Here is a 26,357-nt window from a genome sequence, read left to right on the forward strand (position 1 = left end):
TAGGTTGTAAAATAGGTTTACAAAGAATTAAGACTCAAAAGGCACAAATCAGGAGAGACCGGTTACGAACTCTTAATGACTTTCAAAGATTATTAGGAGACATTTCCAGTCTACGACAAGCTGTTGGGATAACACCTGATCTAATAATTCATTTAAACAAAACCTTAGATGGTGACAAAGATTTGAATAGTCCCAGAGAGTTAACAGCTGAAGCAGAAAAGGAACTGATGATGGTTGAGGAAAAATTACAGGAGGCACATGTAGATAGGGTGGATCCAAATCTTAGTTGCATTCTACTCATATTGCCTTCCAGAATTTCTCCTATGGGAATTTTAATGCAGAGGGAAGATACTATTTTAGAATGGATCTTTTTACCACACAAACCAAGTAAAAAATTAAAAACTTATGTGGAAAAAGTCTCTGAATTGATTATAAAAGGAAAATTGAGACTTCGTCAATTAGCAGGAATAGACAGAGCAGAAATTATAGTGCCTTTCACTGCTGATGAGATAAAAAAGTTTTGGGAAGACAATGAACCATGGCAAAGAGCTTGTGCTAATTTTTGGGGAGAAATCAATAATAATTACCCAAAAAGCAAGAGACTTAACTTTATAAAGAGAACTTCTTGGATCCTCCCTCGAATTGTCTATGATGCTCCAATAACCGGAGCCTGTACATTTTATACCGATGCTAATAAATCAGGGAAAGCAGGTTACAAATCAGAAGAATTGAGTAAAGTGGAACAAAGTCCTTATGATTTTGTCCAGAAGGCAGAATTATGGTGCTTAGGGATTTTAAAGAACCTCTTAATATAATTACTGACTCACAATATGCAGAAAGAGTTATTTTGCATATTGAAACTGCTGAATTTATACCTGATGATACAGAACTGACCTCATTGTTTATCCAGGTACAAGACATGATCAGAAACAGGTTCTGCCCTATGTATATAACGCATATCCGATCTCATACGGGTCTGCCAGATCCTCTAGCACAAGGTAATGCAGATATTGATCAATTATTGATTGGTAGTGTGCTGCAGGCATCTGAATTTCATAAAAAACATCATGTCAATAGCAAAGGCTTGAAAAAAGAGTTTTCTATTATATGGCAACAAGCTAAGGAGATTGTAAAGAAATGCCCTACTTGCTCTTTTTATAACCAAACACCATTGCCTGTGACTAATCCAAAGGGTATTAAAAGGAATGAAATTTGGCAGATGGATGTGTTTCACTTTCCAGAATTTGGCAAATTAAAATATATATATCACACCATTGACACGTACTCAGGTTTCCAATGGGCAACTGCTTTAAGCTCAGAAAAAGCTGATTCAGTAATCACTCATTTATTAGAAGTTATGGCCATCATGGGTATACCTACACAGATAAAGACCAATAATGGTCCAGCTTATGTTTCTAGGAAAATGACACAATTTTTTTTTGCTTATTATAATATTAAGCATGTTACAGGTATACCATACAATCTTACAGGTCAAGCAGTTATAGAAAGATCAAATCGAACTATAAAAGATATGTTGAACAAACAGAAAGGGGTGGAAAATACCCCCAGGAATAGGTTACATAATGCTTTATTAACCTTGAATTTTCTCAATGCTAATGAGAAGGGGACAACGGCTGCAGAAAGACATTGGATATTGGAAAAGTCTGCTGAAATAAATCAACCAATTTATTTCAAGGATGTGCTGACCTCACAGTGGAAGCCAGGAGATGTGCTGCATTGGGGAAGGGGTTTTGCTCTTGTTTCCACAGGAGAAGAAAAATTGTGGATACCATCAAAATTAATAAAGGTTAGATCTGAAGAGAAGAAACCTCTTGGAACGGAGAAATGACAGCATATACAATGATGATGACCATACAGGTGGTAAGAAAAACATAAAATGGGGGCAGGGTTCTGTTCTTGTCTCCACAGGAAAACACTCGTCTTTGAAAAATTCAAAGTACCCTGGATGTTTGAATACTGACAGATGGAAAAATAACTACCCAACATGGATTATCAAGAAAACTGAATAGGTTCTGTGAGTATGAAGCTCTGGAATATACTAAATCATATTTCTGAATTTATAGAGCTGGTTTTGGAGTTGGACTCTTGGCTCGGTCCCTCTCTAATTCCAAGCCTGTTGTTAGGAGAAAAACCCAGAGTTTCTGGAGTTTCTGTCTTATGTCAAGAGCCATGATATGAGACAGAAAGAAATATGAGTTTAGAAAACATCTTTGCTTTTCTTCATATCTATCATACTTTTCATTGAATATGTCTATCATACCTTTCATTGAATATGTTTGTATATGTCTATATAATTAATGTTTAAGTTTTCCACAATGAACAATGAGTTCTTTCTGCACTGACATTTGAAGTTTTCAGGAAGAAGATGGGACCCCCATAACAACAACTCCACTCAGTTGATATGATGTCATGATACTGATAGTGCTACTGCAAGCCCTGTTTCAGGTATCAGCTGCACAGATGATTCCAACTTGGTTAGCTGAAATGGTGCACATCTTGTACAACATTCTGGCCAGACCTCCACAAAATACTCAGAGACTGTTTGCAACTTTAAGACATTGACCTTGAAATTTAACCATCATTTTAGTTTCACAGGATCCTCCAGAAAGAACCATACCCTCATGACAGCTGGAAGTAATTCTAGAGGACGATGTCCCCTCTCTCAGCAAAGTTTATCCTCAGGTTGAGGAACAATATTTAGGGATTGATTATAATTAGTATATGGTTGAGAGTTGGGAAAGGAATTTTATAAGCTCAGGGATCTTTAAAAAAAAGGGGGGATAATTGGATAGATAATAATGGTATTTGTGAGTTATTGTTTGTAGATAATTACATGGGCATATATTGAATATTGTATGTATGCATGCTTCTACCTGTTTAAAACATTCTTTATGTATCGATATATATTGTATTGATATATGTATACCATATTGCAGTGTACAGTTCTACCTCTGATTAAGATACTCATATATTGTTTATGTATTGATATTTATTGTTTACATTTGGAGGTCATTGTCCTCATTTATTGCACAGTTGTTTATTCTCTTAGTCTTTAAGTTAGATACATGTTAAGAATTGTAGATCAATATTCATCTATGTCTGTCATATTTATGGTTAGACTAATCAGGTTCTTTAGATACATAGAGATTATATATAAATAGTCTTCAACCTCTTCGAAGAGCTGTAGAAAATGGCATTTAATTTAATCTTAGAGTTCTGTATAGTGAGACGCAATCATTCCTGGCAACACCAACCTATTCCTGAGAGATTGTTGAGCACCAAAGACACTCCACTTGGAGCTTGTCTTCTTGACAAAACTGGCCTCTGGGTAAGGAACTGCCCATACCTCAACTACTGACAAATACACGGTACCCGGAAATGGACAAACAGAACTGTCAAATCTTGCCAAGACAGGGTAAGACGGTTTTGAAAAATCTCTTGCCTGTTAAAATCTGGAAATGGATAAAATCCAGAAATGGATAAACAGAACTGTTAAATCTTGCCAAGACAGGGTAAGATGGTTCTGAAAAATCTCTTGCCTGTTAAAAATAATCTGTCAGTTATTCTAGGCCTTAGTCAAAGTTGGTTGCTTCAATGCTGCAAACAGGTCTTTGGTGATTGCCCAGGTAGCCACATTGTCTCTGTGATTTGTTGCATGTTTTGGAAGTTCTTTGATTGCACTTCCTAATTACTCAGGTAACATTATTTCCCTTCTCGGATCTTCTATGGGGTTGAAGACTAGATAAATGTAGCTACTTTCCTTTCATGACTGGGCCAAGTTATTTATTACACAAGACTTTAGCTAATTAGAATAAGATATTTGTACTTATTGTATATAATTGTGTAGGTTTGTACTTACTGTATATAATTTCGTAGTAGGCTTAGAACTCTCTTACTTAAACAAAAGGGGGAGGTGCTGCGGGAGTATCTTCCACTGCTTCAGCCAATAGTCGCTGAAGCACGAGCCCATTGGGTTCGATGCTGCAGGAGGGCCTTCCGCTCCATCAGCCAATAGTCACTGAAATACCAGCCCACTGGGGCATGGTATATTTCTCTTTTAAAAAGAGCCACAGATCTCGGCTCAGGCCTCTTGGTTCTGGCGCTTGGTCTCGGCTCCTGCTCCCAGCTCCTGCTCCAGCGACTAGGCTCCCTTACTGACAGTTTATGGTGTATGTGAGTTTTACCCCCCAAAATAAATAACCCCTTAAAACATAACTGGTGTGGGATTGATTCGCCGTTAGTTTGTGTTGCTGCAGTGAATACCCTCATCAACAGCGACTTGGGGAGAATGGCATTGATCTGGCAAGCACATCGCAAGTCGTAGTCCATCCCCCTAGGAAAGTCAGACAGGAATCCAAAGCAGGATCTGGGAGACTGGGATGGAAGTTGGGACCACATAGGATTTCTTCTTACTGGTTTACTCCTCATGACTTGCTCAGACTGCTTGCTTATACACCTGAGAATCACCTGCCCAGAAGTGGCACTCTTCCCGGGGGACAGGCCCCTCCCACATCCAGTATTAATCAAGAAAATGTCCCACAGACTTGCTTACAAGACAGTCTGATAGACGAATTTCTTATTCAAGATTCCTTCTTCCCACATGACTCAGGCTGGAACAAGTTGGCAATAAACTAACTGGAACACAAACCAAAAGAATCCATCACTAATCAGGATGACTAAGATAAATCACACGCAAAGGCCAATGTCACACAGCTTCTTATAGAATACTGGAGGAGGGGAATAGAAAAAATAAAAACTAAGAGCATTTCACAGTTTCTAGAAAGAATATGAAGGAACAGTTAATAAAGCTCTTTTTTGTGCCTGCATTGTCCAAGAATATTTCCAGGTCAAGTTCTTCAGAGGTCATATCTGAATGCTTCCTGTGACAGTGTCTACACCGTCTATCTTGTCTGTCCTGTTCTGGGTTAAGATGCGCCATCTACACAGGCACAAACCAGGTACTAGCAGGTCTGGAAAGCACTCAGATCTTGATCTTCAGGGAAGGTGAAGAAAACAGACTGGAAACAGTTGAACCAGACATCTCACTGCAGACTAACTTCTAGTTCACACAGAAGATAGTTCATAGAAGAACTCATTTTTATGCTTATTCTTTTCTTCAAAATCAATAGGTGTTTTTCACACATTAAAACATTTTATGGGGCTGAGAAGTTGGCCCATTCAGCAAAGTGTCTGCCATGCAGCCATGAGGCCCTGAGTTCAAATATCCAGAACACATGGAAAAGTCTCCAGGCACAGCACTTATGTGTAACCACAGACTAAAGAGTACAAAGGTGGACACTTGGAGCTCATTGGTCAGCCCAGTCAAGTCAATGAGCTCTGGATGTGGTGAGGGACCTACATTGATAAGGGAAGTGGAGGGACATCAAGGAAAACATGGCATCAACCTCTGACCTCCACATGCAGACACATGCATACTCACCAACATGCACATTTGTATACACCCGCATAAACATAAACCTGACACAAAACTATGCATATAATACACAACACTGCAAACAGGCACACACACAAACACCAAGAAAGCAGAGCATCCATGGTAAGCCTCTCTGGCCATTGGGAGGTACCCTGAGGCTGTGGGTGTCAAGAAGGGAGCCCAGTTGAATAAACAGTGGTATGTCACACATTAATTACAATGAAAATTTTAAAAATTGTGATCCTGATCAGAAACTATGTTTGGAACATGCTGTAGTCATTAAAAAGTTTAAAATGATTTCTTTTCCACTGTGTAATTTGGCTTCTTTGTCAAAAATCAGGTATTCATAGGTGTGTGGATTAGCATCTGGGTCTTCAATTTGATTCCATTGGTCAATCTGTTTGTTTTTATGCCAATATCAAGCTGTTTTCATTACTGTAGCTATATAATAGAGCTTGAAGTCAGGGATGGTGATGCCTCCAGAAGTTCCTTTATTGTACAGGATTGTTTGGCTATCCTGGGTTTTTTTGTTTTTCCATTTGAAGATGAGTATTGTTCTTTCAGGGTCTGTGAAGAATTGTGTTGGGATTTTGATGGGGATTGCATTGAACCTGTAGGTAGCTTTTGGTAGAATTGTCATTTTTATTATGTTGATCCTACCTGTCCAAGAGCATGGGAGATCCTTCCATTTTCTGATGTCTTCTCCAATCTCTTTCTTCAAAGACTAAAAGTACTTGTCAAACAGGTCTTTCACTTGTTTAATTAGTGTTATCCCATGATACTTTATGTTCTCTGTGGCTACTGTGATTGGTGATGTTTCTCTGATTTCTTTCTCAACTTCTTGATCATTTGTATATCAGAGGGCTATTGATTTTTTTTAGTTGATATTGCATCCTATCACATTGCTGAAGGTGTTTATCAGCTGTAGGAGTTCCCTGGTAGAATTTTGGGCTTCACTTATATATTCTATCATATTGTCTGTGAATATCGAAAGTTTGACTTCTTCCTTTCCAATTTCTATCCCCTTGATCTCCTTTTGTTGTCTTACTACTCTAGCTAGAACTTCAAGAATTATGTTGATTAGATATGGAGATAGGGGACAGCTTTGTCTTGTTCCTGATTTTGATGAAATCGCTTTGATTTTCTCAAATTTAATTTAATATCGATATTGGGTGTCAATGATATTGCTCGCTATGTATTGTTTTTATTGTGTTTAGATAAGCTCCTTTTATCCCTGATCTCTCCAAAACCTTTATCATGAAAGGATGTTGGATTTTGTCACATTCTTTTTCAGCATCTAATGAGATGATCATATGGAGTTTTCTTTCAGTTTACTTATATAGTTGATTACATTGATAGATTTTTGTACATTAAATCATCCCAGCATCTCTGGAATGAAACCAATTTGATCATGATAAATGATTTTATGGGGGGATTTGATTTGTCAGTATTTTATTGAGTATTTTTTTTTGCCGCCAAAGGATGTTCAACCATACTACAAGAACACTTGTTCAACTATGCTTTTAGCAGTATTATTTATAATAGCTAAATACAATTCTAGCAAACCTGGAATTAATCTAGATGCCCCACAACCAAAGAATGGGTAAAGAAAATGTGGTACATTTACACAATGGAGTACTACTCAGCAGTAAAAACTAATGACATCTTGAAATTTGCATGCAGATGGGTGGAACTAAAAGAAACCATCCTGAGGGAGGTAACCCAGACTCAGAAAGATGAGCATTGTATGTACCCACTCATAAGTGAATACTAGCTTTAAAGCAAAGGAGAAGGAGCCCATAGTCCTTAAGAAGCTAAGTAGCAAGGAGATCTCTAAGGGAAATGTATATAGATCCCCCTGGGAAGGGAAAATTGGGAGACAAGATCTCCTGAGAAAATCGGCAGCATGGCTGTGGGGGGGGAGGCAGAAGGGAAGGAGGAGGAAACAAGGAGTTAGAGGAGAAGAACTAGAGGGTACAAGATGGTTGAGATGGGGGAAGCACAGAGACAGAAACACTTCATAAGACATCCAAAGAGTCGTGATTTCATTTTCTTAGATAGCTTATTCTAAACAAGAAAGAACCTAAGTCTGGGTGAGCATGTGCACATACTGGAGCCCTTGTGTTGTGCTGATGAGGATATAAAATAGGACAGTGGAGCTGGAGACAGGACAGCAGCTCCTCAAACAGTTAACACAATGGGCTGTGATTGGACAGCTCTAGCTTTCAACCTTAAAGAGCAAAAGTCCAGGGCTCAAAGAGATATTCTTGCACCCTCAGCAGCTTGACTCCATCCACTAAAACAGGCAAAATAGGTGTGGTGTGCAGAGTTTCATACTATCTACACACAAACATACGTGAAAAAGTGAGTTCTTCCACTCAGCCTTCAAACAAACTCTATCACATGGTAAAATGTTTACTCTGTTCTTGTCATAAATTCAAATTCTTCATGGATTTATATAAGCTTGAACAAAGTCACGGCATTTTCTCCTTTGCTTACCTGGTCTGGACTTCAATACAGTCATTTCTTAGGACACGGAAAGCAACACCCAAAGACACTGCCAGTATTACTGTGATAAATGCCTTTCAAAAAGAAAACAGGGAAAAGAAAATTTTCAAATAGGAGTAAAAAGTATTCTTCACATTGTTCATTATTTTGGAAAATAAAGTTTACTAATCAGATGTCTCCAGTGATATAAACACTATATTATAGCCAGAGTCCCTGTAAGAATATACAGCACACATGTCAATTGTATGCTGATATGTCAGACTGACTATGAAGGTCTCTGCAATCTGAGACTCGAACAGTGCAGACCGTGGAAAAGCAAAGATTTATCCCAGTGCTCTAGCAGGAATGGAAAGTGAAGAGCTCAGTTCAGGAACTAAAACCTGGATGACACAGGGTGGCAGAGAATGCAGACACCTGGGGAACTCTGCGAACAAACCCAAGTAAGTGACAGAAAGTCACTAAACTGAGGTCTCAGCTCTGGTGTCATCGAACATGTGCAGGTTTCTACTTCAAGTGGCTCAAGGGAATACAGGCTTTCTTTACTCTTATAGTTAGAAACAAGAGCACCCAGGCCAGGGGACAGCTCAGTGGCAGAGCCCTCACAACACACAGTAATGCTAATCCCCTCAAGTGCAAACCAAATAATGAAATTAAAAATGATTCACAACACAGTCCTAGCAATGGGATTTTGTGTACTAAGAAGGGGTGAGCTGATCCTCACCTATGTCACCTCAGGGAAGTCTGTGCTGTGTGGGAACCAGCACTATTGCTGTCACCAAAGTGATCATACAGCGTCCTCTGGGTCACCCCAGTCTCCCATTGCCCATCATCTCTGTCACTGCTCCATCAATCTCGATAAGATCAGCCAGGGCTCAAATCTCATCTACGCTGCCAGCTCCTCCAGATTCCCATCTCCCTTCATTTACCCAATCTGTGCCGACCATCACAAGGAGCCTGTACTGCTTTGATTTTGGATTAAAATGACTTTAAAAGGTGCTTCACTTAGCAAAGGAGTAAGCCTACATGATGTTGCAACTTATTTGAAAGATTCTAACTATTATTCCTTGGATAATGTTTTAAAATTAGAATATTACGATATCAGGGAAAGCATCCTACCATGTAACTTGACAAATCAGAAATGAAAATTTCAGATAAGGTTCAACAGTTAAGAGCACTTGCTGTTCTTGCAGAGGATCTGGGATTCAGTTCCCAGCACCCAAGTGGCCCCTACCCACTTTCTGTAAGTACAGTTCCAGAGGATCTGATGCCATCTTCTGGCCTCCATGGCTATGCACACGATGACAATTTATACATGCAGGCAAAACACCCATACTTAAAAAATATAAAAACAACTAACCATAAAAATTAGTTGTCAGTTTTTAGCATGTGTATGTGTTCACATGCACACACACACACACACGCAAACACTTCTTACCTCATCATTATTGCCTCACTGTTTAACAAAAAGTAACCCAATTTGATGAATGTAACTCGCTGTTTTCCAATCATATTAAATGTTTTTTATTACAAAAAGAATGGACATAAAAATGTCTTTTTTATTACATAAGTCCTCAAGTAAAAGCCAAAGACCAGTATAAATCAAATGATCAGCATATTCACATACACACAGGGAAGGAAGCAACATTGAAATATGAAAAGGACAGCTCACATATTAAGAAGTAAGTGATGTTTCATTACAGTCAACAACACACAACCTTTCAATATTCAACAGAAACTAAATACTGAGAATGAAATGACAACGCACTAGAGCAGAAATGACTGTAAGTTCTAGTTGGATGTGAACAAGTTCTGGATGGGCGGGATAGGGATGTAGGTCCTCGGTAGAGTGATTGCCCTCTAATTGCTACAGCCCCAAGATGAACAGGATAAAATGCTAATACAGCAACAGAATCATCATCATCATGAAATAAAAGATAACTGCATAAATGAATGGTTCAATGAGCTGGAAGAACCACATTTCTATGTGACATTGAGGTTAAAGTAACAGAAAATCTTAAGGAATGATGACCCTTGTTACAGAGTCAGTTTAAAGAAAAGCAGAACTCGGGCTGCAGATATGGCTCCGTGGTTAAGAGTACTGACTGCTCTTCCAGAGGACCCAGGTTCAATTCCCAGCATCCACATGGCAGCTCACAACTGTCTGAAGATCCAGTTGTAGGGGATCTGACACTTTCACAAAAATGCACATAAAATAAAGTTAAATAAACCATAAAAATATTTTTTTTAAAAAAGAAGAAAAGCAGAACTTCATCTCCTCCCCATTCCAGTTTGTTGACAGGGAAGAGCATTGCTCATCCAGTTACTGTGTGTGTGTGTGAGCTGCACTCTTTGAGTAGCTGCTGCTTTCACACACTGGACTCCTGATGAGGGAACAGCACTCTGCAGCGGGCTCATCTCAGGCAGTGGATGCTCAGGCTCCCTCAGAGCTGTTTTATGGCCCTGTCTCCTCACCACATGATTTCAACCCCAGACCAACCGTCCTTTCCCTCTCCAGTCATCTCCACCCTTCTCTACTTAAACCTTCTCCAAGTCCATTCTCTCGTCTGACAGGCTACAGTTTTATCTGTTTATCCAGTTACCATCCATCCCCTCACAAAAAACACTACATCAGAAAAAAAAGTCTTTTTCTCCTTGACTCATTCCTGAACTTTGAACTTGTAGGATGCACTCATGAAATAAAGCAGACAGGTGTGAGGAACTCCAAGGTGTGCTGAGTTTCTTGTTTTCATTCCTTGAATTAAGGTTTCTACTTGGATTAGTCATTACAGTTCCTGTTAATAAAAAAACAACCACTAAAAATGTTTTCCATAAGTAAAAACTTAATAGTGGTCTACTTGCTTTATTGAATATTTCTCTGTGCCAGGTAGAGTGGAGATGTCAATTACGTGGAAAGGAGCAGAAGACAAGTGTGGCCCTGAAGTAGACTGACTCAGAAACAAATAGCTCCCACATGAGTTTAACAATTAAAATAATTCATCAATTACCCAAATTACAGTGATCCGTGGAAAAACCTTGAAGTTTGTAAATGAACGACAGATAATCCACCAGAGCTGATGCCAGAAAGGGGTGGCACAGGTGATCTCCTCCAAGGCTGAGCTCCTCCCTGCCTTCTGTTCTCCCAAGAGTGGATCCAGTTCAGTTCTCATTTTGCTGTATATGGAGGACTGGACATACTTATTGGCTAATTTTTCTGTGAGTTGGTGCTGTCTCTCAGAAAGCTTATTATGTTTATTGGCTTTGGGATAAAAATGGATAAAGGTAAGAAAAAGTTAGACTATAATTTAACATGTTTTGCTGAGACACTTTTCATGAAGAACATAAATTATGTATCAGTTTTTCTTTGTGACAGTCTCATGCACCCTAGACTGTCACAAAGAGAAACTGTCTAAGTTGCTCTGAAGCCAAGGGTGACCTTTAACTTCTCCAGGTCCTCCTACTTCAGTCTCAAGTGCTGAGATTACAGGTATGCACCTTCACACCCAGTCATGTGCTGCTAGGAACCAAACTCTGGCTTTGTGCATGCTAGGCAAGTAGTCTACCAGCTGAGCTCCGTCTTAAGCCCACCAAACTTTGAGCATAAAATAATACTCTTGAGTTAATTCATTTATAGATTAGAAAAGTGTCCCTAACTGGCCTGACTACTATCATTACCCCAAGGATATAGCAATCTGATCCACCATTTCCCATATGGATCCCAATTTTTAACAAAGTTCTCCTTCCCATATGGATCTATACACTTTAATATGAAAGTTTTATCCCTGCCTTCTGCCACGTGTGAATGTACATTTAAATGTATAAATTGTCAAGTATCTTTTTTTTAATATTATAAACATAGCCAGGCATGGTGAGATAGCCCTGTAATACCCACACTTGGGTAGGGAGGTAAAAAGAGCACACATTTAAGCCCAGTCTGGCTACATAAGAAAGCCAAATCTAAAATAATAACAAGAATAATATGATGAACAAAAAACATTTGCTTTCTTATACAATTTTTTTACAACTGACAATATCATAGAAATAGTCATTAATAAATTAAATTTAAAAAAAATCACCCAGCACTAACAGACAGAAAAGTCTATGAACTAATTTGAGGACACTGAATTAACATAAAAAGCTGTATTCCAATGAACCACAAAGTTGTGTTTTAATGAAATCAGTTAGGCAAAATGTATGACCCTGGAAGACTCACGTACCATCATGGCCGTCTTCCTCTATATCTAATAGAGTAAGGAAACCTCCATCAATGATGTTCATGAAGAAGACTGCAGAGTGCAGATCTACAAAGGTATGACAAGAATACAAACATAAAAACTCTCTTTCAGAGAGCAAAAAGGCAGAGGGAAGAAGAAATGTAAGGAAATTTTCCTCTTCTTGCCCCTCCCTCACTAACTTATCCTTTCCTATTATATATGCACTCATAATAGTTCAACAATATCTTCTTCCCAGTATAATATATATACACATATATACATATATGCACATTTAAGAATATCCGTTTATATTTATGGACATATTACATACACATATATGAACTCTTCTTATAATGTAGTCATTTGAATTTGGCCTACATTTTTATTGAATTCCAAAGAATCACAATGCTTACACATTTTTAAATGACAAATATTAATCAAAAACAAATAAAGAGTGAGAGAAAATAAATATTTAAACCTATATGTGTAGTCAAAGAGCATCATCCTTAACTATACTCATATTTCTCAAAGATAAAACTGAAGGCATGAACCATTAAAAAATATTTCATCGTGAAATATAACTCTGAAAAAAACAGGAAGAGACAAAGTTGAGTCCACAGAAACCAGACATGAGCCATTACAGCCCTCAAGCATTGCCTAAACCTGAAATGCAAAGTTACTACTAAGTTAAGTAAAGTTTTCACAGCTCCTCAGAGTCAGGTCACACTAGGGAAAACTGAAAATCACCATCTATTATGTGAACATGAACATGATGCTGGGCCTTTCCAATGCTCTTCAAATGATGGAAAACAGGGCCTGAGCCCAGTATGTAAATTAAGAGGGTCACCACTACTGGAAAGCAGAACAAGAGGCTCAGTAAAAATCCTGTACACAGAAATGCATACAGGACAGGAGAAAGAAAGAGACCTGCACAGCAAGCCTGTGCTGCACAAGCAACAGAATCCTGTCACCAAATTTACCAAAGTTATTTAAAATGGAGAAACCCACACACAGTAGGTCTACACGAGGGCCAAGCAGCATTCCTGAGAATCCCTGTTCTCTCCCCAGATCCCATGAATGAAGGAACTCTCACAGCAAAAGCCAGCCATACCTGCGAATTTGAAATACTGCGAAGCATCCCACGCAGGCCCGTGATATATGACTTTTCCTGAGCCCACTAAGGTGAGGCTGTCAAAAAATATGAAGTTGGAAAATTGGGTCTGACTAATGGAGAAGATGATTGTCCGTCCCCTCATAGAGATCCTAAGTTCAAAGATGGAAAACTCATCAGTCACTGGACATCAGAATCTTGAAATTCTTGACAAAATATTTTATTCCTGAAATGATATTTTGTTCCCATTTCAGCTTAATTTTCCTTAAAAACACCTCAACTCACTTGTATTATACACCTGATAGAGAAACTAAGCTAAAGTTTTTATGTAGAGTGTAGGACTTCTAACATGTGGGTGTCAGTAGTGCAGGGTCCACTCAAATGTTGCTACATAGATCCCTGGACAGTCTTCTAGACACTGAATCAGAATATCTGGAAGTCAGTGCAAGGAATCCATATTATGAGCAGGCAGCCCTAGTGATTGACAGGTTCACTCAAGCTTGAGAAGCAACGACTGAGCAAACATTACAGCTGTGACTGTATGCACAATTCCCCTCAATCGTTCACACTTTCTGTCTCTTCAGGATTTGGTGCTCACTGTTCCGATGATGTGACTCACATTCCTAACCACTTGCTCTCCCACTAAACACTTCCGCCATAATCTTGGTTCAGTTTTCATAATATCAGCATGAGTCAATTCAATAAAATTTCTGCTTTGTATTCATAGGCTTAAAAGGTGGAACAATGGAACAAGAAGTCAGTTAATTAGGGGGAAAATTGGGATTTCATCATTGGTTGAATTGCATGACCAGAAAAATATGTTGAACTACCATCTCATGAAGTCATATCTTCTGCAAGGAGAACCAACAACCAAACACGGTGTTTAAAACTTCTATGAAGTTGTTATGCTAGCATATCTGTAATACCCCAGCACTTGGAAGGATCCATTATTCAAGGTTCAACTAGGTTACATGAGACTCTGTTTAAAAAGGACAACCAGAAAGAATTAAATAAAGAGAGGGGTTAGGAGGGAGAGAAGGAGGGAATAAGAGAGGAAGGGAGGAAGGAAGAAAGGGGCAGTTGGAGGGAGGAAAGGAGAGAAAGAGGATGGGGAGGGGGAGGGAGAAATGAAACGAGAATGAGAAAGCTGTGAAGTGCAGTGCACACCTTGAGCTCCAGCTTAGAAGGCAGAGGCAAGAAAGTGAGATCAGCCTGGGTTACGGAGTAAAGTGACAAACTGAAACCTCAAGACAAGTGTCTCATGAGCATATACTGAGGCGTCACTGTATCCTCATACAGTCGGCCATTTCTTTAAAAATTATTTATTTGTTTTACAGCGTGTATTGCCGTGAGTGTATGTCTGTTACCATGTGTCTCTGGTGCCTGTGGATGTGGGAAGACTGCATTAGATCTCCTAGAACTGCAGGTACAGATGGGTGTGAGCTGCCATGTGGATGCTGGAAAGGTTACCTGAGTCCTCTGGAAGAGCAGCCAGTGCTCTTAACTTTTAATTCATTTCTTGAGTTCTTGTCAAGAAATTTAGTTTTAAAATTTTATTTTTTAGATATATGAATACTTATCAAAAGAAAGAATAAGACTTGCTACGGACCGTCTCTTGTGGAGACACTCAGACAGAGGGAAAACAGGACGAAGGGACAGGAGATTTCAGAATACGGCGAAGGAAATGACAAGCAAACACACTCAATGTAGTTGAATATGTTGCTGTAGCTTCACTTTAATTAGCGTAAGGCTTTTATACTTTTACAATCAAGGAACTTGGCAAAGGCATACGTCATCCGATCATAGAATAGAAACAAAGAAAAGGAACAGCACTGTCATTTAACAAGAATAGCAAATTTATGTGTCCATTGTCTATTCTAAATGTTAGTTGTGGTTGTTGCTCAAAGACATGATCTCACACTTCTCTGAGACTTGTTTCACACCATTGATCTCAACTCTCTTCCTGATTCCCAGGCTCGGATGTTGTTATCAGTTTAGGCCTCTTCTGCCCACAGGAAAGACCTTATAGGCTTTCTGTGTATGGGAATGGATCAAGGTAATTACCAGACTTTGGGGTCAGCGTGGGGGCGTCCACCATCTGCTTTCTAATTGCAGCTGTACGTGTCTTCCCAGGCAGATGCCTAGTGGGGGCTGCTGTGACTGTTTTTCTGCAGAAGGCTTCTAAGATTTCTCCCAGTAAGACTAACTCCTTCTGCTCCACATCATTAAGGAATTATCCTAATGATGACCCCCAATTTCCAGAACTAGCTACTTCTTTAAAGGCTTTCAGCAGTTTCATTCATTGGAACAGCATGGTCTGTTGGCAAAATACGAGAATAGAACAAAAGAATAAGAAAGAAACAGCTTCAGCGGTGCCAGTGACAGTGAGGGTCGAGTCAGTGCAGATGGCAATTCAGGTGGCATCAGGACCACAGCTGATTGCCAGGGAACAGCCCAGGACATAAACTCCATGGAGCACGAACCCCAATCCTCCAGCCTCAGTCCGTCCAGTCAGCATTTCTGCTACACCGGCGTGACAGCCGTGGATGTGGCAAAGACTGAAAAATATTATATGTAATTCCTCAACTATAAATAAAAACATAAAAAGCCTTACTGTAAAGGGAATTCCACCAGCCAAACTGGGTAGATTTAATACTTAAAATAATGAAGAAAAACATATTACAGGCCACTGTACAAAGTAGGAACTGGGGAGAGATGTCTTTCCACACAGAATGTCATGTCAGCTTGTACTTAAAACAAGAGCAGAAGTTACTGATTCTCACTACACTGGGCAGTAGAGATGAGATCAGAAGCAGAATAATGATTCCACAGCCTATTGTTTCCCTGTCACACTATTAATAGTCACAAAAGGGAAAATTATAATTTCATTTGATATAACCCATCAACTACTAGCATAAATAGATGATCAAGATCCAAGCCAGGGAAGTGAGATGGATCAGTGGGTAAAGGCACTTGATGTCAAGTCTAGAGTTTAATTCCCAGAAACCACTTGATGGAAGGAGAAAGTCAAGTCCCTCAGGTTTTCCTCTAACCTCTTCATTGTATACACATATAGACATAGCACACACACACACACACACACACACACACTAAATAGTGTGAATTTTATAAAATATTCCTGCCATGGAGGATGCACTTCCAGGAGGGTTGGGGACCAAGGGGAACACAGTATATCAGGGCCTAAGTCTGCTCCCAGACATGGGAGAAATCACACTTATGATGACCCCTTGACATGCCATAAGACACAGGGACAGAGAGAGTGTTCCGTGATTGAACATGAGCAAGACGTTAATCTTAGAGAATATAGAGAATATCCTGAATCAGACAGAAAAGGGACAGACAGGGAAGGTGTTACACCTGAAGAGTCTATAGGATTGAAGGTGGCAAGGCCCCAGTTGTTGACATCCTCACTGGGAAGGGACAGGAGGTAGGGATCTTGGTTCTTGGAGGTACAGTCAGGAGTGTTTAGACTGAAGGACCATGGAGTCAGAACAAAACAAAGAACAAAGGAAAGGAAGGAAAGACAGACAGTGAAGTAATTTCTATAACCAGGAGCCTATGTCATGGGAATGGGAAAGTTCTCATCTATTTCTAGGGGTTATTCGATCAGTTTGAAACTCTTATTATATCTTAAAATTAAAAATCCTAACCCTTACACTTTTAATATAAACATTTCAGCTATAGACTTATTTAATGACAGAAGGAAATGTCTCTTCTTTTATATTATTCTTCCCAGGTTCAGGGTCCAGATCTTGGGAATCACTCCCTCAGCCGTCACATCCAGGGCCAATCCCTGAGCTAATTCTGTTTATTCTATCTTCAAAACACACCCAGAACGCACCATTTGCTAGCAAAGAAGACCCCACATCTCAGCCTCCTGCTGACATTTGACATGCCCATAGTGCACCTGCACAACCTTCTCCACGATGCATTGCTCAGAAGCTTTCCCACATCCCCTGCCATGGAAAACCTTAGACCTTACAGTGGTCCAGGTAGTCTAGGCAATCTACATCCAACATAACCAACCTCCTCACTTCAACTAGGAATGTGGAGGGCAGAATTCAGTCCTTCCAAAGGATCATTTGTTGAAGACTTCACAGCTAAGAACTTAAAATGTTGATATAATAGAGACAGAGCATTTAAAAAGGTAATTAAGTTTCAATGAAATTACTAGTGTGTCCTAAGGTAACTGTTTTCCATTAAAGAGATCACAGCATAGACACACAAAGAGGGAAGAGACACCGTCCACAACTCGGTGACCCAGGCCTCAGCAGACACAGGCTATAGACACCTTAATATCTGACTTCCAGGATCCAGAACTGAAAGAAATGTAACTTCTGTCAAGTCACCCAGTCTGCGGCATCTTTAGCAGTGCACTAGCAATTTTCCAACCCCTCGATCCACTGGGTTCTAGTCAACAGGGTCTCTTTAATGCTCCAGACACACCAAACATGCTCTGCCTCAGAACAAATGCATTTGCCCTCCATACAACACTCTGTTCGGATCTCACCCACTCGGCTCTCTTGACACTGGCTTGAGTGCTATGGGGCCATGCTGTTTAAAGCAGTCTCCACCTTCACCACAGCTGTCTTTTCCTAAGCTCTTGTCTCATTGATCTTGATGTGTAATCCTTGCTAACTGAAGTTGTCCTCTAATAAATGAGGACGAAATTCTGTTGCTTACATATGAATCTCTTGCACCAAAAATATACACATGTGGTCAGGTATTAAGTGAATAAAACTTAATGTTCCTTCAGCACTTACCTTCTCAGGACCGAGATGACATCAGTAGCAGTGCTCCAATCTAAGCCAGTGGTGGGGTCATCCAAGAACAAAATGGGATGCTCGGTGACCAGCTCCATGGCTATACTGGTCCTTTTCCTGAGCTCTTTAGATCTAGGCTAAAGCAACAATGATCATCATTATCATCAAGAACATCCAACAGTCATTGTCATTTGGTGAACGAGCTTATTCTAGCAATAAAAGATGTTGTTATATCATTATCATGAGGAGAAAAAAAATGTGCACCTAGGAGAAGAAGCTCTTTTTATTTTCTGAGTGAGTAGAAAGAGGCTCAGGACAGACGTGACTTGAAGCCCAAGATAATGACAGTTACTGTTTGTTCTTTATCAAGTCATATATTCTAGGGTAATTAGTCATCATACTCAAAAGCTGGTGCAGTGAATTCTTTGTCTTGAGCAATAAGATGAGCAGGAGAAGATGAAGTATCTATAGAAATTTAGTAGTCATTCAACACCCTTCCAACACACATTCACACACAAATATACCCATGCATAGACCTATATACAAAAAGATACACACACACACATTTATAGACAGGCACACAGAGATATAGGTACACACACTACTTTTTACCAAAACTTTCATATTTCCATACTAGGGCCTTTTCAACTTCCTTAAGACTTCATGAATTGACATTATTCAACTGTACAGCATCACAGAATTAAGGCCTCATCCTTCTAAACAAATTCAAGAGGTCATATAGTCTACAGGTCAAACTGTCACAGTCTTTGTACCAGTCAATGCCATGTGTAAGGTGAGAGGGAAAAGCAAGAATTATGGGGACACAGAACTAGGGAACAATCCTCTCCAAACATGATAACCAAAACCATGTAAAGCCCTCCTGATTACATACAACAAAGGATGCTTGCGGAATGTGGATAAGTGTGGTTAGGGCAAGGCTGAGGATATAAAGGAATTGTTCATTTGATGCCACACCAACTCCAGTATTGTCTCTGTGACATGACATATGTCATTATGCCAGACGGGAGCTACGTGTCCTATGGAACTAGGCTTCCTGGAGGTCAATGGCAGATGGTCCGGTATTGGCCTCCCTTGAGGCATAGGCTGATTTCTCGATTATCTGGCTAAGCGGAATATGGGCTTTGCACAATCTCTTTTATAAGAATGACAGTCTTTATTTATACAAGACAAGGATTATCTCTTCAGGAACAGCTCTGGGATAGGGAAGCACAGTATGGGAATGTATAAGACGACAGCAGAACCTTTGTCATGATGAGTAAGGGAATAGATGGGTTAATGTTAATGGACAAAGAGTTTTATATTATACCTTGAACTTTATGGATAGGCTTGCTAGACACCAACCCCCCACTCTCTTGTGTGTTGTGTCTGTCTGTCATTGCTGACCTCGTGCCTTCCTGTGTACCAAGACCCTGCTTCTCCCACGGTCTGAGTGACTCCCCTGAGCCGATCCATGGCAATTTGATAGCTAAAAATAGAGTTCATAAGTAAGAAGATGCCCTTATTTTTATGGATGAAAAGTAATTAAGGACTCAGGAGTAAGGAAACACCTAATGCTCTGTTAAAATGCTGCAATGAGAAACAGCTTCAGCGAGTCTGCTGTTGCAAACACTCAAAAGCCAGGGTCCTGGTATTAGCAAGGGTACTATTGTGCTGGATATATGGCAGTCAATCTTTTACCACAAATTCCCTATACATTTCTTAAATCAAAATCTTGTGAAAGTCTAAAGAGAAGTCTTAGCAAGTAAAAGCACTTGCCACACAATCTGGAAGCCTGGGTTCAATCTCTGGAACTCACATATAAAACTGTACCCAGTGGCAGGCATTTGTAATTTCATCAAGACGTAATTTTAGTAAGATGGGAGGTGGATCACGAGCATCAGGCAATCACGTAGGGCATCAGCAGAACAAGACAGATGCTGCCTTACAAACAAGGTGGGAGGAAAGAACGGACCTGTGACAAAGATGTCCTATGACCTCCATGTCTATGCTGTGGCATTCAGGTGGACACAAACACACACACATGTACAAATACATGCGCCAGTGCAAACACACTCTTTATTGAAAGCTATCATTAAAAAATATTAAAGTTCTTACAATCAATTACATTTTATGACTTCAAGAAGTTAATAAATATCTTCATATGTTGTCCTCAAAAGAACAAAAAAGAAACTTGTTTTAGGGAAATGGCTAATTATTGTTAAAAAACATTACAAAAAGAATTTTATTGTAAATATAAAACTGTGTAATAAACATTTCAAAACACAAAAAAAAATCCATCGTTCAGGAAAAAAGAAAATGTGGTTAATGTCAGATTTTCTTTTATCCTTCCCAACAAGACAAACATCTCATAAATGACAGTGGAGAGGTATCTTGGAAATTAATAGCCATGACCTTCCTATTTCTCACTGCGTCCAAGGAGGAGACACCACAGGAGTTAGTCCATGAGATTTCTATTCTGGGGAGACCATTTTCATCCATACTCCCAAATATCTGCTCAGCAGACATCTCTATGCAGTCTTCTCAATGAGTCACTGTCACTGTGAGAGGCAGAACAGTTTGGAGGACACAAGCGGAGCCAAACAACCCGAAGGTTGAGTAACTCTAGGCATGCAATAAACAAAATGCCTGATGAGGTTCTGTAATCAATCTATTAATAAAAAACATTGGGGATTGCAGACGGTTATAGACCTGACAGTATTGAGAACACCAAGATTTTGCTCATTTTGATAGTTAAGAATAGAATTGTTAAAATAAGCATATATTCTTAAGTTTTAAAGTTTAAAAATACGTATTCAGAAATGAAGCCTTACATAACAGTTTCTTATAATACGTTAGTAAGAAACTAATTAGCTCTTACATAGTCAGCTGTGAAGGTCATCACTTGTCTATTACCCCTCCTTATCCTGCACAAATGCTCACCAGGTCTGTTCTTTGTTGCTCTTGCCCAAGGTTGTATATTTAAAACCTGACATAGAAGCTGGTAATGAGTATTGATAGAATATAAAAAAGGAGAAAGTGAGGGCAAAAGGATATCCAAGGATTCCATCTAGTCCTAGGATACAATAAACACTCCTTGTTTACTATGAAAGGTTTTAAAAGTACAGTTGATCATTGCAGGGAAGTCGAGGCAGAAAGCTAAGCGAATGCAGCTGGTTACATTCAGCCAAGAGCACAGAGAGGATGACTGCACACATGCCTGTCAGTGTTCAACTCACTTTCTCCATTCTCATGACACCCAGGACCCAAACCCAAAGGATGGAGCTGGCTAAGTAGACTGGGTCTTTCTTCATTGCTTTACTTAATCAAGATAATCATCTACAGAAATGCCCACAAGCCAACTGACTACAATTCCTCACTGAGACTCTCTTCTACATGATTCCAGGTGATTCCAGATTGTGTCAAGGTGACAGTTAAACCTGACCACCACAGACAGGGTGAGATAAAAACACAAAAAGAAAGACTAAAGAAGATAGCAAGCGCTACACAAGTGAGAAGTAAAAGCTAAATAGACCAAGGACAACCCTGGAGGAAAATAAATGCAGAGTGAACACAGAGCCAGAGTTCTCCATCTCACATCCTGTGTCAGTACAGAAGCACACTCTGAAACAACAAGGGACACGTCCTCTAGGGGAAGAGACAATAAACAGGAAAAAGCACTTGTCCAATTCTCTGAAGAGTCAAGAGTTTAAGGATGAGAGAAGCGGAGGTTCATGCGAGGAATATTTGGAAATGGCCATGTGAGGGACACTCTTCCCTGCTGGATCACAGTCCATTTCTAGAAAAGAGTCTTCCCAGATTAATTTTCACTTTACATCATATAATCAGTCACCTACTCATCAACACAGAGAGAAGCCACGTTGACCACACAGCTTACAGGAAAATAGAGATGGGACGTCATATTATCAACACCAGCATGTTTTATTTTTGGCTCTGAGCCTTTCAAGATTTTTCTTCACATTACCTTAACATTTGACTCTTTATCTAGACACAGAAGTTCAAGGGCCTTGTTAATCCGCCTTCTTTTTTCTTCTCTTGTCATAGTCATTGGCAGTCGAAGAGCTGCTGAGAACTCTAAGTTGTCTCTCACAGTCAACGTGTGCATCACCACGTCATTCTTAAGGTTAAATGGAATTTCAATGAAATTTAGTGATCAGATAAACAATCATTCTAACAAATGTAACCTAATCCTCATATAAAACAAACACAAGGTAATACTCTACTGAAAAATATTATTTCAATATTATTAATTTCAAGTAGAGAACCTGAAGCAATCATTCCACCCCCTTCCATTTGCCTTCCATGTATAGCAGAAGGATTTTGGTGACTGCAACTTGCAATTATTTGCAGAAGGCATCTTCAAAGCAATGGAGAGAGATGAAGGAAGGGTAAAATAGGACAACTCTAGTCCTCTGTAGAATAAATCACAGCTGCAAATTACTAGCACTGTGCCATAGATGTCATACTTCAATCTCTCCACATCTTCCTACATAATAATGTCAGTCTCAGGTTAATGAGTCATTGTGAAAAGCTGGTGTAGAGAAAGTTTGGCCTATAAATGTGTCATCTAATGAACTAGAAAAGCACAAATCTATAAGCTGAGCATCTAACCATACAGAATCAGGGGAAATATAAAATTACAAACCCACCAGCACTTACTTGTGGCACATAACCAGAAGTACATGTGAAATTAGCAGGTCGAGGTTTTCCATTTATCAAAATATCTCCCGATAATCCACGTGGATCTTTCCTTGCAGCTAAGACATCCAATAACCTACAAGGGTTACATATGTTGTGAAGTTTACTTCCTCCTTTGGTAACAGCTATCAGCTTTCAGAAGCTCAAAATAATAATTCTGCATATCAAAAGGCTGAAGTCGTACACACACATGCACGTGCGCACACACACATACACACACACACACACACACACACACACACACACACACACACACACTTTTCTGTTCAGTTTGTGCTCTAATACAGCCCAGAATTATGAATGTAAGACAGATCCATATGGCCACCCCTCTCTGCTATCTGACCTTAGGAACTCCAACTGGTAATGTGCTGCTGTATTTTGAGACTTGGGCCTGGTGATGAGTCCTTGTCCCCAGAAATCTTTGCTTCTTCTTTATAATTCTAATATTATTTTCACAACATTAAATAATCATATGACCTAACACCATATGCCAATCACTCTATCATTTCCTACCAGTAAAGTAACCTAGTAAGATTTCTAGTCTTGGTGTAAAGTTAGAATCCATTCCCCTGCACGTTATCCCCACACGTGGGACCAGACTCACACGTACACACTCACAGATACACTCACGCAGTTCTCAAATAGCTCTTATAGAAGTAGTTTTTACAGCACAGAAAATGGATAAAAATTTATTGCATACACTTTCCTTATACTCACAAAGATCTGCTTCCATCTTGAGGTCCCATAATCACATTGAGGCCAGGTTTCATAATCCCACTGTAAACACAGAATCATACTGGTTGATACTTCTATTTTAAAGAAACTTATATTAGCTTTCTTTAGAATAGAAATATATATTCAGCATAATATCTATGCTGAATATTCTATTGAAATTGTAATAGAAAATAAGCACAAACTCATAAGAAAAAATTTGAATATTTATAGAAGTCTACTGTTTACAAAAATATGCTGAATTTTAATGGAAACTCATTAGAAAATGCTTCTGATATCACAAACCCCCTGTTGTTTATTGTTTAAGGAGTCGTCCTTTTGAAACATGGTGCATATAAGTTAAGTGTCCTTGAACTAAACATCAGGCTCTCAGAAGGACCCCATTACACACATGGACTTTATGTGTCAAGTGTATGAGAGCTTCTTGTTAATGTTTGATGAGCAGTGTCGTCATATAGCCCCATTTGCTGCCTCGCAAACACTGTCACAAAGATTCCTGGAATATCAGTAGCAGTGTCATTACTATTAAAATTGAATCAAACCAAAATCAATACATCTTAAGGAGAAATCCAAAGTCTAGAAAGAAGTACTCAGAGGATAGGAGAGTGTTGTCAAGTTTAACACTTAAAACAAAACTACCTTAATCAACATTGAAAAGCTAAATATGCATCCCCAAAATGATTTCCTTCCCTGATAAAGAGATTAGAATATGCTCAGTAAAAATTGGAAAACATCCCTCAAGTAGAGGACTTTATTTATTGATGTATAAATACAGGACAAACACAAATTATGCCCCAAAAACTGATTGATTGATTAATTCAGAGTAGTGAATATTTAGATTGAAAAAGGCATATTCTTATAGTATTATAAAAAATTTAGCTACATTCCCATTTGTTATTTCATATATAGACAATGTGTCAATCCTTTGTCCTACCCATTCTCCTCTTAATAAGAAAAAGGTAAAAGTTTTAGACGGAGGACCAGAAATGACCAGTGTCCAAAATCCCCAATGGTTGGGATCGGGAGGAGTCTGTGCAGACTGTGTGGGGGAAATCTTGGTATTTTTGCTCTGTCCTCAGAATTTGGTTGTAAACATGCTTTCTCTATGTCAAAGAACAATGTGTGGAATGTTGGTTTTAGCTCTTAATGAATTTTGAGTAAATATTTGAGAACCCAGACTTTCTGTTGTTGGGACTTTCTCATTGCTTCCATCTCATCACTGGTAACTGACCCAGTCAGCCTGGTCTAAACTCTCAGTTCAGTTTTGGGAGCAGATGTGTGTTTGCATGTCTGCACCATTCCTTAATTTCAAATTTGTAGAATTTAAATTTGCAATATTTCTCATATCCCTTGATTTTAACAGGACTTGCAGACGGCTGGCCTGGCACACACTGAAGTGAAGAATGAGGGAATGGGTCTGCACCACAGTAGAAGCTGAAGACCAGTGCTCAGGGCTGTCCTCTTATGTATTGTATCTTGGTGTGTCATCCATCCATCCATCTGCACATGTGAATATACACACATACATACTTACACACATATATAGACATATATATATATATATATATATACACTTAAACACAGAATTTATAGATAATAGAGACATTCTGTGTTTTGAAAACTTGTTCAATGCAGTGGATTCTGCTTCATGCACATACCTGATATTTGATAGTCTTTCTACCACACGTGTTTTTTTACAAAATGGAAAGCCATGCTGCACTGTTTTTTGGTAGTTGATGTTATGAAAACTTAACACAGCCTCTCCAGTCAATGTGTGTGGGTCATTGGAATTTCCTGGAAGGTCACTGGAATTTCCTCCTGTCACTGAGACTACAACAGAGTCATTATTGGAAGACATATTGAGAGGTTCTTCCTTCCTGTAGAAGGAACAGCAATAGTAAGTTGACGGTCCATAAAACAACATTATTACACAGAGCAGCACACTTAATGATTGTTTAAACTGTACAGTCATAGACAGATTCCTCACTGATGAGCAGTACATATTGCTGTGATCACCTAAGAACCCAATGAGAAGCAGAATTAACTGAGGACATAGACTCCCTGTAAATAACAAATTCCTGAGAAACAAAAGAGCCCTAAGTAGCAGAATATAAATATTATTCATAATTCATAAAGAAAGAAGGGGACAAGTAAAGGGGTATATTTGTCTTACCTCAAAAGCATATTGGAATACTATGTAAGTTTAGAGGTAAAATACATGAGCACATGTCTGGCAGGGAGAGCACATGCACAGGTGTGTAGAAATGTGGATTGTGAAAGGCAGAGTCAAATAGCAGATACACATGGAGAGAGAGAGAGAGCTGTTCTGTAACATGGTGACCAAAATACATAGTTGATTGAAGGTAGTGTCAGTTACAAATACAAAGATGGTTCACGGAGCAGATTGCTTCAAAGCACAGAACTGACTCCAAGCACAAGTGGGAGCTCAGGTGAGACACTTAAATTTAGGCTGATCATGTGAGCAGAAGTCCTAGGGACAAAGCCGAGAGTTTGTTGCCTTGTATCTGGTGATGCATCTATGGGGTGGGCTGATGCTGACTCAGTGGCTATGATCCAAGTGAGGGCATTGCAACGCTCATTGCTCTGGTGTTTTGAACAAGCACACAAGCTTGGTTTCTCAGAGAAGGTCTTCAAACATCTGTGGGATTAGGTGTTCCTGACTTGATATGTTTATAGGTAGGAAATATTTACTTATATTAATAAGTCCTTTATCAATCTATATCTTATTTCTGTGCTGGGCACTTGCACGGATAAGGTACAGAGGCATTTTTCCTCAGCATTTGTTTTCAAAATGAAGCAAACCACTGCCATATAAATGG

At 39.2% G+C, this 26,357-nt stretch overlaps 1 protein-coding gene across 3 annotated transcripts in view; it reads right to left on the minus strand.

The window, feature by feature from the left end:
• The window catches only part of LOC125395824 (ATP-binding cassette sub-family G member 3-like), a 63,972-nt gene that overhangs the window by 25,096 nt on the left and 12,519 nt on the right, over window positions 1–26,357 (minus strand). For 2 of the 3 annotated variants that reach the window (XM_087908809.1, XM_087908811.1), the window contains exons 2-10: window positions 25,176–25,394; window positions 23,503–23,562; window positions 22,747–22,861; window positions 22,052–22,204; window positions 18,070–18,206; window positions 13,286–13,437; window positions 12,178–12,261; window positions 10,969–11,219; window positions 7,955–8,037 (exon numbers count right to left, since the gene is read on the minus strand). In XM_087908809.1, the coding sequence (XP_087764935.1) occupies window positions 7,955–8,037; window positions 10,969–11,219; window positions 12,178–12,261; window positions 13,286–13,437; window positions 18,070–18,206; window positions 22,052–22,204; window positions 22,747–22,861; window positions 23,503–23,562; window positions 25,176–25,375 (1,235 nt within the window). In that variant the 5' untranslated portion in view covers window positions 25,376–25,394. The remainder of the gene's footprint in view (window positions 1–7,954; window positions 8,038–10,968; window positions 11,220–12,177; window positions 12,262–13,285; window positions 13,438–18,069; window positions 18,207–22,051; window positions 22,205–22,746; window positions 22,862–23,502; window positions 23,563–25,175; window positions 25,395–26,357) is intronic. The other variant, XM_087908810.1, reaches the window with a different exon arrangement.

The sequence above is a fragment of the Myodes glareolus genome, chromosome 8 (genome assembly GCF_982192425.1).
Source record: "Myodes glareolus chromosome 8, mMyoGla1.1, whole genome shotgun sequence".
Taxonomy (NCBI): Eukaryota; Metazoa; Chordata; class Mammalia; order Rodentia; family Cricetidae; genus Myodes; species Myodes glareolus.